Source organism: Macaca thibetana, chromosome 3, assembly GCF_024542745.1.
Source record: "Macaca thibetana thibetana isolate TM-01 chromosome 3, ASM2454274v1, whole genome shotgun sequence".
In the NCBI taxonomy this organism is placed as follows: domain Eukaryota; kingdom Metazoa; phylum Chordata; class Mammalia; order Primates; family Cercopithecidae; genus Macaca; species Macaca thibetana.
The window spans coordinates 97,638,554-97,653,108 of NC_065580.1; the positions used below are offsets into that span (position 1 = coordinate 97,638,554).

Sequence of the window (14,555 nt, forward strand, 5' to 3'; positions counted from 1 at the left end):
CCCAAATAAATGCAATGTGCTGCGTGTTCACAGGACTCTGGGACGCTTCGAAAGGTTCTCTGTTTGCTTTTGCGTTTTCCCTCTGGAACCATTCGACATCCGTGGCTGATGCTCCCACCCGAGAGGAGGCCGCAGCGTGTTCCCCGCCTAGGGTCCCGGAGAGGCTGGCCCTGGATTGGGGTCCCCTCCCTCTGGCCTCCTGATGGGTGAACGCCAGAGCAGCCTCGGTTCCTCTACAGCGGAGGACATGCCGCGGCTAGAGACAGCCCGGTCGGCTTCCATACCGTGTGCGACACTTTTTGTGCTACGGTGTGATTGTTATATTAAACATCACATTAAAAAAATAATCAAAGCAGTCCCTGGTTTGTCCCCCGGGATTCTCTTCCCAGTCAACTCGGCCCGGCCCCTAGACCTACAGTGGACAGACACTGAGATTGCCTTTACTCCCAATGTTCACCGCCTTATTTTACTGTCTCGATTCAAGCCAGCCGAGTCCCGGGGTCCTGGCTCTGTCTTGGGTTCTGACTCGCCGGGCCCTGACCCAGGTCGCAGGTTTCGAGGGCCTCCTGGGCGGCCGCGGGACCCGGGCCACGGTGTGCGCCCTCGGCACGCACTGTCCACACCCTCTGGGCGGTCATCAGGTCCGGGGGCTGCAGGCGTTCCTCCTGTGTCCAACAGTCAGCCGGGGCTCCCTGGAGCCTGGTTGTGTCAGGCCTGTCTCAGCTGAGGACGGTGACCCTGGAGCCGCGCCGGCGCCTGGAGCTGCTGCCCCGCGGCTGCCCGGACAGCTGCAGCCCGGCTCGCTGGGCCCTCAGGATGGGGTCAGGGAGGCGCGAGCGGTGAGGGTCGGGCAAGACCCCGCCGATTCCTTGTTTCCCAGCGAGGCTTCTAGCCAGGCGTGAGGAGCACCGAAAATATAGGGCGCCTGTTCACTAAAATCTGGGGCTCCCATTCCAGAAAGGCTCGTGTCAAGTCGACATCTTAGGAACTTCCCAGGGCTGCGGAGGCGGGAGATGGCGGCGCGGAAGCCTCTTGCATGGAGCCACACTGCCATCTGCTGGCCGTCATTCGGTACTGCAGTCTCAGCTACCTCGGCCGGCCTGAGCTTTGGGAGCCGCCGGCTAGCCCACCGCACTCCACTCCCAGAGGGGCGTGGGCCTAGGTCCTGGGGAGTCTGCGTGGAGCCCGGAATCTACTGCAGAGGAGGCAATGCCAATAAAAGAGCTGTTTCCGCAGTCGCTTTATCGGCGGCAGACAGAACAAATGAACAAATGAAAGGGCTTTGGTGGAATATCCTAATTAGGGCTGGACAGTTGTAAACTCATTAAGGGACGAATTCCAGACAGTTCGCAGTCCCGGCCTTTATGGCACACTCTTACTGCCTATTCTTTGAAGTTCCTTCTGTCTGCAACAACAGAGGGCGTCCCAGCCTGGCGGCGAGGTGGGGGTGGGTGTAAGGAGACGCCTCATCCACCCGCGCCCTGGTTCCCCTTTTAAACTTAGAACACATCCAACTTTGCAGAAATCGTGGAGTGGGGGAGGGGGAAGGGCGAGAGAAGCAAGGGAGTGGAAGCGAAGCCGAACCCTCCGGCCACATCTGGAAAGCGCTTAGGCCTCCGAAGTTGTGGCCGTTCCCCCCCCGCAGCCCTTTACACCCCATAAACGGTAACAGCCCTCATTTTCTTTTATGGCGCTTTGGGGCTAGTCTGTTGCCTCAGCCCTGCCTCTGTTAGGGCTTGTGCTCGGGAGGGGCTTGCAGTGCAGGACCCAGATTCTCTCGGGCCAGGCTGGCAGGACGCCGCAGGAGAGGGTGGTGAGCGGTACGAAGATGCAGGGCTTTGTTCCTTTGCAAGCCCCCAAAATGTTTGCCTGCATGGCCGCGTTGGGCCGGTGGGGCTCCTATTTCCCTCTTCAGAGGCTGCTTAGAAGGCGGTCCCCAGCTCTATCCTGCCACCTTCTCCCCCTTTTCCCCACCAAGCTAACGAAGGCCCAGGGTTGGGAATTTTCTCGGGGGCACCAAGGTGAAAGAGTCGTTTTTCCACCGCTACTGGCCAGCCCAGCCCAGCTTCTCAGGGGCTTCTCGGCCGTCCCGCACATAGACACAAGGCCGGGAGCCTGGTTCCGCCGCCGGATTTCCCAGATTTTCTCGCCGCCAGGCAGCTGGCCTGTTTGGGAGAGCTTAGCTCGGCGGACTGGTTGTGGCAGGTCCCGCTCCTGAAAGCCAGCCAGAGGCAAAATTGGGGCTCTTTCTCCCCATCCCAGCCCGCCCCTACCCAGAGACTCTACACAGGCTCCCCTGACCCAGAGAAGAAGGTGCAAAGAGCAGACTCGCAAAAAATAGAAAAGAATCAATATATTTTATTTGGCAAAAAGTTAAATATCATCTCAACACAACAATTTGGTCAGTAGGCCTTGAGGTAACTATTGCAAAATATACAGTGTAGGTTCAGTCTAATGGAAACCCCAGATTCATCAAGGATACAAATCTACAGTAGCCCAGTGGCGGTTTCATAGTGTATAATTTATTATCAATAAAATTAACTCCGTTACAATCAGCATCCATTTCCTCTGATTAAGATTAAGCACAAACCCTAGGTAGTAACCTTCTGCACATATGTCTAGCTCCGAATTTCCTCACTGTTTGTCCGGTGCAAAAACAATATTCAAGCTTGTCTGATTATGTATATTTTCTTTAATTATATAGATTATATATACAATAGACAAGACAGGACTACAGATCATGGAAAGACGAAAATGCCCGCATTTTTAATGTGGAGAAAACGATGAATCTATGCATCCCCGAGAACACTTAAAAAAATTTTTTTTTATTTCACTGGGAAATCCTTACAGCTAGTTTACAATCATAGGTTAACAGCCTAGTTATACAGAAGACATATTCCACTACAGAGCTATACTCTATGCAACTGTTTTTTCCCCTCATAAACAACCTGAGTTCAAATTGAATTCTATCTTCCACAATCACAACGGGTGCATCACCCAGTACACAGAAGTTTGAGTCACAAAACATAATTACCACAATAAAACACAGTGTTCAAGTATCTTGGCAGAGAGATCTGCCGCACAAACAGCAAATTAAATTAACTACACAGACTAAAAACTATACAGCCTACCATCAACAGTTGTGCATTATAAAAAGGTAGTTTCTTTCCTTTTCTTTTAAGTCAGGAACAGGTAGATTTTTAAAAATATATATACAAGGTAGCACACACATCTATCAGCACTAATGCCCCCCCTACTTTTTTTTTTTTTTTTTTTCTTATAGAAAATGGAAAGCTTACAATACCTCCTCCATCAAAGCGGCAGGCCTACGAGCCAGCCTGAACAGGGTTTGCCTTGGGGGAGATGTGGCCTGAGGTTTAGAGCCGCTTTGTGCGGGGATGGTGGAGGCTAGGGTGGGGGTGAGAGAAGAAAGAAGGCGGAAGGGGGACAGGCAGTTCTCTTTCTCTCTAGCTCACCCTTTTTTCTAAATAAACCCAAATGGCATCACTCGTCTTTTGCTCGGTCTTTGTTGATTTTCTTCATTTTCATCCTGCGGTTCTGGAACCAGATCTTGACCTGCCTCTCGGTGAGGTTGAGCAGTCGGGCCACCTCGTACCTGCGGTCCCTGGTGAGGTACATGTTGAACAGAAACTCTTTCTCCAGTTCCAGGGTCTGGTGTTTTGTATAGGGGCAGCGCTTTTTCCGAGTGGAGCGCGCATGAAGCCAGTTGGCCGCTGGGTTATCTGTGGAGAAGAGAAACACTGGGTTTAGGAGGAGGATACGCACACCCTGCTGGGGGCAAAGGAACCTCCTGGGTGGGGTCTCTGGCCGAAGTGCAGAACTCTGCTGAATTGGTTAGGAAAGGCAGTCAGGCCTCGGACACAATGGAACCCTGGCAAACAGAAGCACAGAGGGTCACTTACAATTGCACGCAGTAAAACTTCGGCTCCCCCTCCCCTCCGAGACCCTCCTTTCTCATCCTCCGTCCTCTTGTCCCCCTTCTCCTTCCTCCCACTCCCCGAACGCTGTATAGAATGAAATTTGGAAACAGATCTCCTTGCCACGCAGACGGAGAGCATGCTGCCTTGTGTCCTGTAGCAAGATTAGGATTCCTCTGTCCCGTTCACTGACTCGTCTTCCCTTCCCAACCTTTCCCTCTACGCTCTCACCCCCTACTCCTTATTTGACCTTCCTGGAAGGCCTTCGGAGCTAGGCATGCCGTCAGGGCGCCCCAAGGCCGTTGATCACGTCTGTGGCTTATTTGAATAATCTGGCATGGGGACCCTTGTGGCCCGGGTCGCTCGCGCCTTATCTTGGCAGGATTTACGCCGCCACTGGCCGAAGGCAAGAAGTGGAAGGAAATCGGCCGTCTCCCCCAGCGTCCCGGCTCCGGCTGCCCTGGCTGCCGCCGTTCACGGACAATCTAGTTGCACAAAAGGCTCTCTGGGCTGCATTGCTTTCGAAGAACGGCCCAAAGTATCTCGGTCCTAGGCCCGGGCAGCCAGGGAGAGGGGCGGCCAGTCTTGGCTCAGCCCGAAGTGCCCGCCCCGCCCCCTGTCGCTGCAGCAGCAGCCTCCTCTCCCGTAGCCCTGCGGGCCACTCTTCACGGCTCTCCGGTCTTGGGGCCCTATCTGAGGCGTCCCAAACACCAAATTCTGGCTCCTGGCCCCAACTTGAGAGGCTCCTAGCGAGGACGAAGGCAGGCTCGAGAGAAAGCTGGCGGGCCAGCAGATCCGGGAGGCCGGCATGGAGGCGGTGGTGGCGGCTGATTTGAAGGAAGGAGACACTTACTGGGATCGATGGGGGGCTTGTCTCCGCCGCTCTCATTCTCAGCATTGTTTTCGGAGAAGGCGCCTTCGCTGGGTTGTTTTTCTCTATCAACTGGAGGAGAACCACAAGCATAGTCAGTCAGGGACAAAGTGTGAGTGTCAAGCGTGGGACAGTCACCCCTTCTGGCCGACAGTGGTTCAGGTTTAATGCCATAAGGCCGGCTGGAGGGCAAGCCCGCGAAGGAGAGCGCACCGGGCGTGGGCTCCAGCCAGGAGCGCATGTACCTGCCGTCCGGCGCCGCAGCCGCCACGGGCGCCTGGGGGTGCACGTAGGGGTGGTGGTGATGGTGGTGGTACACCGCAGCGGGTACAGCGTTGGCGCCCGCCGCGTGCACCGGGTTCCACGAGGCGCCGAATACTGCCGCCTTGGACTGGAAGCTGCACGGGCTGAAGTCAGGGTGCTCAGCCAGCGTCGCCGCCTGCCGGGGGGGCTGGCCCAGGGTCCCCGGCGCATAGCGGCCAGCGCTCAGCTCATCGGCGGCGTCAGCGCCCAGCAGGAAAGAGTCCACGTAGTAGTTGCCCAGGGCCCCAGTGGTGGCCATCGCCGTGCCCAGCGCCTGGCCGGCCCGGCCCGACCCACGGAAATTATGAAACTGCAGATTTCATGTAACAACTTGGTGGCACCAGGGGGGGAAGTACAGTCACCTAATAAGTTGCCGGCGCCTGCGCCCCCATTGGCCGTGCGCGTCACGTGCCCGCCCAGCAGAACAATAACGCGTAAATCACTCCGCACGCTATTAATGGCCCAGTGTTTTGTAGTCATAATTTTTATAGCAAAAGCCATATGTTTTTATGTAAAGGGATCGTGCCGCTCTACGATCGGGTTTGTTTTAATTGTGGCCAACGAAGATTAAAAGATCAAATCTAGCCTTGCCTCTGTACTCCCCCTTCCCCCCCCATACACACACTTCTTAAGCGGACTATTTTATATCACAATTAATCACGCCATCAGGGAGGCGCGGGTCCCGCGTGCGAGTGCGGCCAGCGGAGCCCCTCACATAAAATTAGACAATAATTGAAGCCATAAAAAAGCAGCCAAATCGCATTCTCGCTCTACTGTATTTAAATCTATATTTATGATATTTCATAAGGAGTTATTGTTTCAGAAGCCACACAGGCTGGCGGGAAGTCGGGAACGACCAACAGATTCGTTTGCCTCGCCCTGGCTCCCAGCAGTAAAAATTTACGAGGACTTGGAAAGGTTAGACTGTTGTGTTTGGTTGGCGAGCTCCCTGTAAATAATCCCTGCGGTCCCCGGGAGAGGCGAGTTTACCCCCGGCCGCCTGCGAAAAGTCAAATTCAACGCAGGATCCGTCCCAAACGGAGCAGCCGCCGGCCCTACCAGGGCACTCCAGGCAGGGACTGGCCGCTCAGGAAGTACCGCGGGTGTAGGTCCCCACGGCTACCCGCCTGGAGCGAGGGGCGCAAGAGCAGTCCTTAAATTCGCCTTTGTTGCGAGGACCCCACTGAGGAGCTGGCCAGGAGGGAGCGGCCAGTCGCCCCCAGGGCGAAGGGTTTGAGGGCCTGGTTGGTTGTGTGGGGCGCTCGGCCCCCGGCCGTCGACCCCACGCAAACGCGCACCCAGCCCGCCCTTCTCATCAGCTGGAAATCAGGATTCCCAGGCGCAGGAGGCTGGCGACCCAGCCCTGTGTTCCAGCCTCAGAGGCTCTAACCCTGAGTGCTGCAAGCCTAGTTGAGCTCCCTGAACCCCAACTGGGGAAAAAACTCCAAGTGGCATCAACGGAAGGAGAGTTCAGCTTGGGGAAAGGCAGCCTCGCCTGAGACCCCGCGGCTCCGGCGGCTGGGAGGTCCGCACCGATGTGGCCTGTCCCGGGGCCGTGTGAGCCTTTCAGGGCTCCTTTCCCCCTTTCCAGCTACTACTCCGGGCCTCGCCTTGGTTACCTACGGACCCGGCGACTCGGCGGAGAGGTACAAGGCCCAAAGAGAGGCAACCACAGCTCAAGGCCAGGGCTGGAAATTAGAACGGGGAGGGGCACAAGGGCATCGACTCCAGTCCTATTCCTGGGCCTGGCCACATTGGGGAAGTTTATTTCTCACCCATTCCAGGTAAATTAAAAGGTCACAGGCACTCTGTTAATTGGAAGGAAACTCCCCACCCCACCCCCAATTCCTAACAGAAAGCGGCGACTCCTAGAAAAGGGGTAATCAAATTCACGTGTGGATACTGTGCCTGCAACAGTGTGTTTTTCATTAGCCCACTTCCCTGGCGGCGAGGCTGGCGGACTCGGGCGCTTCCCTCCCTCTCTCTCTTTTTTGCCTTCATCCTCACCAGCAGTTCCAGTAATCCCCCCCGCACCAAACACCCTGACACACTTCCAGCTGGGACTCTCATATACCAGCGAGGTTGCCAAGCCAGGCGGATACCGACAGAGTGCCCCTTCCTGCACCCACGCCTGGAAGAGGGAAGGGGCCTACATAATGAACTCCGACACGGCCCCGTCATGTCCGCCTCATCTCCCCCCCCCTAATATTTTCCTTGCCCTACAAATTCCTCTAGGTCATGCCCACCCCCACCACAGGCTACCCTGTCCTAAATACCCCGCAGTCCGCCAGGCCTCTGAGATTTTCATTTAAAAAATTAACCCTGGAGGAAACCCTGGCTCCTAATTTTAAGTGTCTGCAAATGGGCTGGGCATGTCTGGCTACCTTTTCCACTTTTTATACCAGAGAAGACACTGATTATTTTAGTATTTTTTAAGTAAAAAAACTGTTCCTTTAAACAGCCTTAGCCCCCAAATAAGAGAATTGCTGAACAATTAGCAGGCCTTGAGTGTTAAGCAGATGTTACTGGTGCCTAGAAAGAGGAGAAAAATCAGAAAACCAAATATTGTCTCACTTCAGCCCAAAGATTTGGAGCCAGAATATTCAGACTTTTTTGTCTGCTTTTATTTTGGAAGTGAAAGAGATTGCGTATCATAAAGAAATAGTAAATGACTATAATTTAAAACCTCCCCTTCTCGACTGAGATTTCTAAAACTGTGATCTCTGAAACTAAAAAATATCCTGGTCCAGAAAATGGCACGGAGGAGTTGAAGGGAATGGGGTATGCGGTCCTTTCAGACAGCAGGCCGGTGGCTGTGCAACGGAACAGTTCCTGGGCCTCCAGTCCAGGCAGGGAAGGGAAACAGCTCTGTGGGCACGAATCTGTAACTGTGTGTGTTGGGGGTAGGGAGAGATAGTTTGTTTTCTGTTTTCTGGAGTGAAAATGGTCAGACTGGCTCCCATCTGTAGACTACAAGTTGGAACGATGACCCAAGTTTATATCAATGGCTCTGGAATTTGGGATTCTTTTTGCCCATTTGAAACATACTGGCTCTGCTAAGGGTCCCCTTCTCCAGTACCCAGCGGCACAAAGGTGCCGTATGGAACATATTTTGTACCTAATAGAAGTCACTAGCAAGCGAGCAGTCAAGCTTTGCCCTAGCCAGTCTCCCTCAATGCGGTCAAACCCCAAGCTGTGACCGGCAGGCCGGGAAGAGCCGGCTAAGAGCTTCCCAGAGAATGGCCAGGCTCCAGCGAGGCTGGTTGGGCCTCAGCTCCAGTTCCCAGTGAGGCTAGCAAAGGCCTCCCTGCCCTCGATATGTGCACACAAAGCTGCAGCGAATGCCCCCTAATCAGATCTCCTAGTCAGCCTTTAGCGACAGGCGGAGACGAAACGCAAGGCCGCCGCCATCCGGTCGTGATCATAACCGAGGCCTTGTCTGCACAGTAACACACCAGGCCCAAACCCACCGCCCTCGGCAGCCGCCCCACGCGGGCCCTTCCTCAGCAGACTTCCCAACCTCTACTTGAGACACAGAGGAAAGTGAGACTCCCTAGGCTCTCCTGAAGCCAGCCCTAAGCCTCTCCCCAAGGATGCTTTGGGAAGGAGATAAGGAGGTGAGATAGAATCTGGCAGAGACGGAAGATGAAAAAAAGACAAACGGAAGAAAAGAAAGCAGAAAGGAGCAAAGGGAAGAAGAAAAAAGAAAGAAGGGATAAAAGAGGAAGGGAAGAGAGGGAAAAGAAGGAAGAAAAGAGAAAGAAGCGACTCCTAGCAAAGGCCGGGCTTACAGAGAGAAGGGTAAGTGACACGGCCAGGATCCCAACCTCTGCCTGCCCTATCTTCCTAGTCCAGCCTGAGTCTCCACTGGAAGAAGATTCTTTCCTGAGCTCACACCCGGGACTGGTGTGTGTGTGTGTGTGTGTGTGTGTGTGTGCGCGCGCGCGCGTGTGTGTGTTCCAGCCTTACAAGAGACTGGCAGGAGGTCCCTGGGCAGGCGCAGGCCTCTAGTGGGGGAGGCTCAGGATGGAAGCGTGCGCCCCTGACCTTGAATGGCCCAAGGCCCAGAATTCCTACCACGCCCCCGGCGTCCGCGAAGGAGCAGCCAACCTGACCCTACCTGCTGTGGGCCAGGTGGAGGTGTGTGGTGGAAGGAGAAAGCCGGCCGGCTGGCAGAGCGCTACGGAGAAAGACACAAGGCTCCTGCGCAGGGAAAGCCGAGGATGCCACCGCAGGCCTGGCACGACCAGGGCCGTGATGCCCCGCCCGGCCCGACCCCAGCGCGCAGAGTACCTGGAGACGATTTCAACTGAAGTAATGAAGGCAGTGTCGTGCTGTCGAGAGAAAGGTGGATCCCAACAACAGGAAACTACCTAAATCACCGACCAGTTCTGGTGCTGCCCGCGCAGGGCTGCCTCGCCCGCCGCCGATGCCGCCGCCGCCGCCGCCGCCGCCGCTGCCGTCGCCGCCGCCGCCAGGAGAGAACCCTGCGATCGCGCCCGGCCCAGCGCAGCCCCTAGGCAACCTGCGCCCGCCGCTGCAACGGAATGCCCCAGGCAGTCGCAAATGCGTCACTGAAGGGGAAGCCACAGGCCCTAGTAAGGTATGCCTTGGAGGGAGAGGGAGGAAAAGAGAGCGAGGAAAGGCAGGAAGAGAGGAATAAAGGCGGGGAGCAGGCGAGACGAGAGTAGCTCCGAGAAGCAGTGTGCACGCTGCTTTCCCAAATCTTGCAGCCCAGCGAGCCGGCGCCAAGCGGCGGTAGCCGTGTAAGGCTCGAAAGTGCCAGGGACAGTACAGAGCCCGGCTCCCTGTCTGGCCCCGGCCTCCCGCCGCTCGCTCTCCCGCCTCTGCCTCCTAGCTGCCCTCCCGCCGGGGCGCGCGCTCCCGCGCCCCCTCCCCCTAGCCCTCCCCCCCCCCACACAACTCTGGCCAGCAGGAAACGCGTGGCCCTACGGAGGGCCGCCAGGTGGGGGAGGCCGTACTGGGGGAGGGGGCGGCCCCCATGCCGCCCAGCCCAGGTCCACCTAACGGCTGCCTCCAGCGGCTAGGGATGCGCTGTGGGCCAGGCCTGCTCCGCATTCAGATTGAGGGTCATCTGAGACTCAGACACCCGCAAAATAACCGGCCTCTGCAAGCCTCCCTGGGGCTCCCGAAAGAAATCCTGTTTGGCTTCCTCTGTCTATGCAGCTCCCCTCTCAACTGAAATCACTGGTCCAAGACAGCCACAATCCAGATATACTAGCAAGCCATAAAACTGAACAAAAGCCGACAAACCTTACGGCACCAGGGCTATAGGGCCCAGACAAATTACGACCGTCTAGGTAATATTTAAATAGATGCCTAAAGTAATTGCAGGGGGCTCGGGTTAGTCCTCCTGTTGTAAAAGTGGTGAACGGGATAAAGTGGAAGGTGAAGATAAGAAGTCAAAAAAGAGGTAAAATTAAAAAGCTTCATTCCACAGCTTTTATTCTATAAGAACATAAACATCGTCTTTTTCCACGCACAGCAGCAATACAATATTAATTTATTCTGATTTAAGATTAGAAGTAAATAGAGCTAGAACTAACATTTATAATAACGATAGAATGCATTTGCTTAAAACAAGATTGGCAATTCTTCATAATAATAGACATTTATACAGATTTGTATTTATAGTTTTTTTTCTTTTTCTGCATCTACAGGTTTGACCCTTTTATGCATGTAACTTCACAGTATAAAGGAAATCCAAACAATGTCTCCCTTCTCTAGTTTATTCCGCTTACCCCAGTCCTCCTAGGCTTCTGTGAATTTCAGAAAGCAAAAATAAAAATTAAAAAAACTTTTTGTTCAAGGCGATTTTTAAAAAACAACTTCACAAGATAGGGAGAATTGTGGTGTGCTTGTCGCATGTTACCAGTGGTAACAATTTTAATGACAAAAAATCCACTAATTCCAAATGTATAAACAAAACTACATTATTTATCTACAGCTAGAAGGATATGGAAATTTAGAGGTAAATGAGACATTTTAGTCAAGCAATGTAAGACCTTACAGAAACTGGAAAAGCAGTCCCCTTCTGTTGGTAATTTTTTTTTTTCTTTTTAAAGCTGAGATATCTTACAGAGGAAGGAAATATTACTCTTTTTTACTTTCTTTCTTACTTTTTAAATCAGCCAAAGTCAAGCCCGTTTGCCAACCTGCATGTCCATGCCTGTAAGCCCTTCTCTTGGCCAAGGAAGAAAGGAAGAAAGAAAAAAGAAACCCAGGGGCCTGTATCCCCTGATTAAACACAGCACAGCACTCCAGGCAGACATGCCCGGTGGCGGCTCCTTGCACCATTGACCTCAGGCCAGACACCTCAGCGCCAACAATGGGACCTCGGCCTTCCGGCTAGGTTTGCCCCAGGCTGGGCAGGAAACCAGCTCGGCTGAACACAGGGGCCATTTCAAGCAGTAGGACCCCAAGACAGCAAACCCAGCCCAGTCACGACTTGACACTTAGGACAATATCTATCTCTATAGAATTTTAGCACGATATGGCTTTTTCCCCCAGAAAACAACAAATAAACCAGCACCAAGCAAACACAAAGAAACAAAAAGTCAGAACAAACCAGCCCTGCACAGATGTAACGGCCCAGGAGATGACGAGCGTGGGAGGGAAGAACAGGGCTCCAGCACAGGTGCGAGTTCCTGGGCAGAGGCTGAAGACAGAGGGAAGGGACCAGCGCTCAGGAAGTGAAAAAACCGCGTTGCCTGGAGATTCATCAGGAAAAATTAAAATTGGCTGTGAGCTCCCGAATCCGGTTTTCTCGATTCATTTTCTTCAGTTTCATCCTGCGGTTCTGAAACCAGATTTTCACTTGTCTGTCCGTGAGGTGGACGCTGCGGCTAATCTCTAGGCGCCGCTCACGAGTAAGGTACATGTTGAACAGAAACTCCTTCTCCAGCTCCAGTGTCTGGTGCTTCGTGTAGGGGCAGCGCTTCTTCCGACCACTCTTTGCCGTGAGCCAGTTGGCTGCGTTTTCACCTTTGGAATTGCCTGGCATGTAAAAGAATAAAGAGGGGATGATTAAGTCGAGGCCACACGGGCTGCCCGCGGGAGTGAATTGCCTCCGTTTCTCCCATAAGAGAGATGTACCAAGTCACAGAGAAGAGAGTCATGCCCCCGTTTTTGGCTTGCTGAGAGCAAGCAGTTCCTCCAAAAGTCATGACAAAAATCGAGTGGGCCTTCAATCTACATGATCCTTCCAATTTACATTTCCCCCACTTTCCCAAACACCTGTTTTAGCATTAAGCCATAGATGCTTGCAGAAGGAAAGGCCTGGGAGGGCAGACTGTACATCTTGAACTTAACGCTTTTCTTTGCTTCTTCCCATATGGCAGACAAATATTTCCTGTAGCCCCCAGGCTAGGAGCGCGGGGTGCTTACTTGGAAGGAGGGCCAGGCAGCTTGGCTGTCTCACCCCAGGGCCCTGATTGCCCAAGACTCGATAAGGGGAGAAAGAAGGGCATCATTGGTCCAATGGGGAAGAGGAGGAGAAACCTATTCGGGGGTCCAGGGCCCTCCCTCAAGTTTCTCCAGGAGCCAGGGGTAGATAGCTGGGCGATTCCGAGGTCCAGGTGAAGCGAAATGTCCCTTCTCTGGCTCTCAGCTCAGGGCCCCCAGCTTCCAGGCTGGATTTGCCTTTTCTTCTTCCCGCAACGAAGATTCCCGCCCCTCAGCAACTTTGAAAAAAGCATGGGGATCGTAAACTCGAACTTCGCCGGTTAATGGGCTTATTTATTGGCGCTGGCGGCTGCTTATTTTGGATGCCTTACAAACATCCGCGCTATCTGCGGCCGAGCTACTTTCCCTCCCTCCCCCTCCCCCCCGCGTGGGCCGCGCCGCGAAGGCTGGGCAGGGACCAGGGCTCTGGGTGCTCCCGGCCACAGGGAAGAGCGCACAGGAGGGGGCCTGCTCGCTGGTGTCCTCGCCCCGAGTCAGGGGAAGCTGAGGCCAGCGCCGAGGACGTCTTGCTGTGGGGCGCTAAGCCGGACATGAATTTTACTGCATCCCCACGCCCAAATATTAAAAAGCAAGTTCACAAGGTCAGCCTGCCTGCAGCTTGGGCCAAGGCCGGCCGGCTGCTGCGCGGGCTCCTAGTTCTCTGATCCTTCTCCTCCTTGCGTCTGCCTGTCTGCCCGCCTGACTGCAGCCCTCTGCAGCCCTGCTTACCCAGGGAGTCCTTCTCCGGCGAGGCTTTGCTGCTCTCGGAAGGGGCCGGGGAGAGCTCCTCCGCGGCCGATGACGACGCGTGCGCCTCCTCGTCGCCCTGCGAGCCCCCGCCGCTGCCGCAAGCCAGCGTGGGGGGCGGCGGCGAATCGAGGGCTCGCTCCTTCCGGGCCACATCGGCCGAGCCAGAGGCCAGCGCTGGCGGCGGATCGAAGCCTCGCCCCGGGGGCTGCGCGGGGAACGGGCCGGCCCCGAGTTGCTGCGCCCCGCCGCCGCCGCTGCCATAGCCCTTGGCCGTGCCGTAGGCCTGAGAAAGGCGGAAGTAGCCAGGCACTGGCACCCCGCTGGAGGCGCCCAGGGCACAGCCGTCGGGCGGCGGGCCCCGCGGGAAAGGAGCCAGTTCGGCAGCGGTGGCCGAGCCTTTGGGGCATTTGTCCGCCGAGTCGTAGAGGCAGTAGGAGTTCTCTTCTTTGATGTTCTGCGCGAAAGAGCACGAGGTGGCCTGAGGCGGGGGCTGGGGTGGTTGCGGCGGGGGCGGCGGCGGCTGCTGGGGCGGCGGTGGCGGCCCCTCAGGCGGCTCCATGCGGCAAGACCGTGGCGCGTCTAGCCACAGGTCTATGGGCGCGGGCCCGTAGCCGTGCACCCCGGAACCTAGACCCCCGCCACCGCCACCGCCGCCTGGCGACGCAGCCCCATTGCGCTTGCCGCCCAGAGCGGGGAAGAGCCCGCAGCTCTGCAGCCCGTAGGGCAGGTCGGCGGCCGGCTGCAGGTAGACCCCGCCGTGGGCGTAGTAACCGCCACCGCCGCCGCCCCCCGCGCCGCCACCACCGCCGCCCGCCTCGCCTCTGCCAGAGTTGATGAGCGAGTCGACCAAAAAAGAGTTCGCGGCGGGGCTCTCCGAGCATGACATTGTTGTGGGATAATTTGGCGAAGGGAGCAGATAGCCCTTTCTGGCTGACATTTCTTGTGCAAAACATGCTGAATACGATTAGCAATCCCCCCGCACAGCGGCGGGCGCCCGCAGCCAATCCCGAGCCAGAGTTTCCGCGCGACCACTCCCAGTTTGGTTTCGTAGGCGCGGGGCCGCTCTCCGAGGGCGCCCTCGAAACCCGCGATTGATATAAATATGTAATCTGTATTGATGGGCCAGGAGATGCACGCCCGGCACCTTGGCCCGAAGGCCGGGAGCTGTGGGGGCTGCCGCAACGTGGCTGGTGGGGGGCCTGGCCACTGGGCTCGCCCCGCCCCTACCC

The 14,555-nt window shown here is 55.7% G+C and overlaps 3 protein-coding genes across 3 annotated transcripts; 1 reads left to right on the top strand and 2 right to left on the bottom strand.

Annotated features, from left to right (window-relative positions):
- Window positions 1-2,338: 2,338 nt before the first annotated feature.
- HOXA9 (homeobox A9) lies at window positions 2,339-7,296 on the bottom strand. The gene is made up of 2 exons (XM_050785461.1): window positions 4,792-7,296; window positions 2,339-3,743 (listed from the first exon to the last, which is right to left on the bottom strand). Exons 1-2 carry the CDS (start codon window positions 5,369-5,371, stop codon window positions 3,505-3,507), a joined length of 819 nt encoding a protein of 272 aa, XP_050641418.1. The 5' UTR covers window positions 5,372-7,296; the 3' UTR covers window positions 2,339-3,504.
- A 1,700-nt stretch (window positions 7,297-8,996) lies between these two features.
- Window positions 8,997-11,641, top strand: LOC126951394 (WAS/WASL-interacting protein family member 3-like). Its single transcript, XM_050785479.1, has 2 exons — window positions 8,997-9,715; window positions 11,265-11,641. Exons 1-2 carry the CDS (start codon window positions 9,542-9,544, stop codon window positions 11,376-11,378), a joined length of 288 nt encoding a protein of 95 aa, XP_050641436.1. The 5' UTR covers window positions 8,997-9,541; the 3' UTR covers window positions 11,379-11,641.
- HOXA10 (homeobox A10) lies at window positions 10,562-14,414 on the bottom strand. Its single transcript, XM_050785446.1, has 2 exons — window positions 13,306-14,414; window positions 10,562-12,129 (listed from the first exon to the last, which is right to left on the bottom strand). Exons 1-2 carry the CDS (start codon window positions 14,261-14,263, stop codon window positions 11,855-11,857), a joined length of 1,233 nt encoding a protein of 410 aa, XP_050641403.1. The 5' UTR covers window positions 14,264-14,414; the 3' UTR covers window positions 10,562-11,854.
- Window positions 14,415-14,555: the final 141 nt, after the last annotated feature.

What these genes read in the sequence shown, in the direction of transcription:
- HOXA9 (XM_050785461.1), bottom strand. Translation starts at nt 5,371, where the DNA reads ATGGCCACCACTGGGGCCCTGGGCAACTACTACGTGGACTCTTTCCTG. An exon ending in CAAGCCCCCCATCGATCCCA is followed by an intron (nt 3,744 to 4,791) that starts GTAAGTGTCTCC and finishes TCTTCTCCACAG; the next exon opens with ATAACCCAGCGGCCAACTGG.
- HOXA10 (XM_050785446.1), bottom strand. Translation starts at nt 14,263, where the DNA reads ATGTCAGCCAGAAAGGGCTATCTGCTCCCTTCGCCAAATTATCCCACA. An exon ending in GCCGGAGAAGGACTCCCTGG is followed by an intron (nt 12,130 to 13,305) that starts GTAAGCAGGGCT and finishes TTTACATGCCAG; the next exon opens with GCAATTCCAAAGGTGAAAAC.
- LOC126951394 (XM_050785479.1), top strand. Translation starts at nt 9,542, where the DNA reads ATGCCGCCGCCGCCGCCGCCGCCGCCGCTGCCGTCGCCGCCGCCGCCA. An exon ending in AAGCCACAGGCCCTAGTAAG is followed by an intron (nt 9,716 to 11,264) that starts GTATGCCTTGGA and finishes TTTTTAAATCAG; the next exon opens with CCAAAGTCAAGCCCGTTTGC.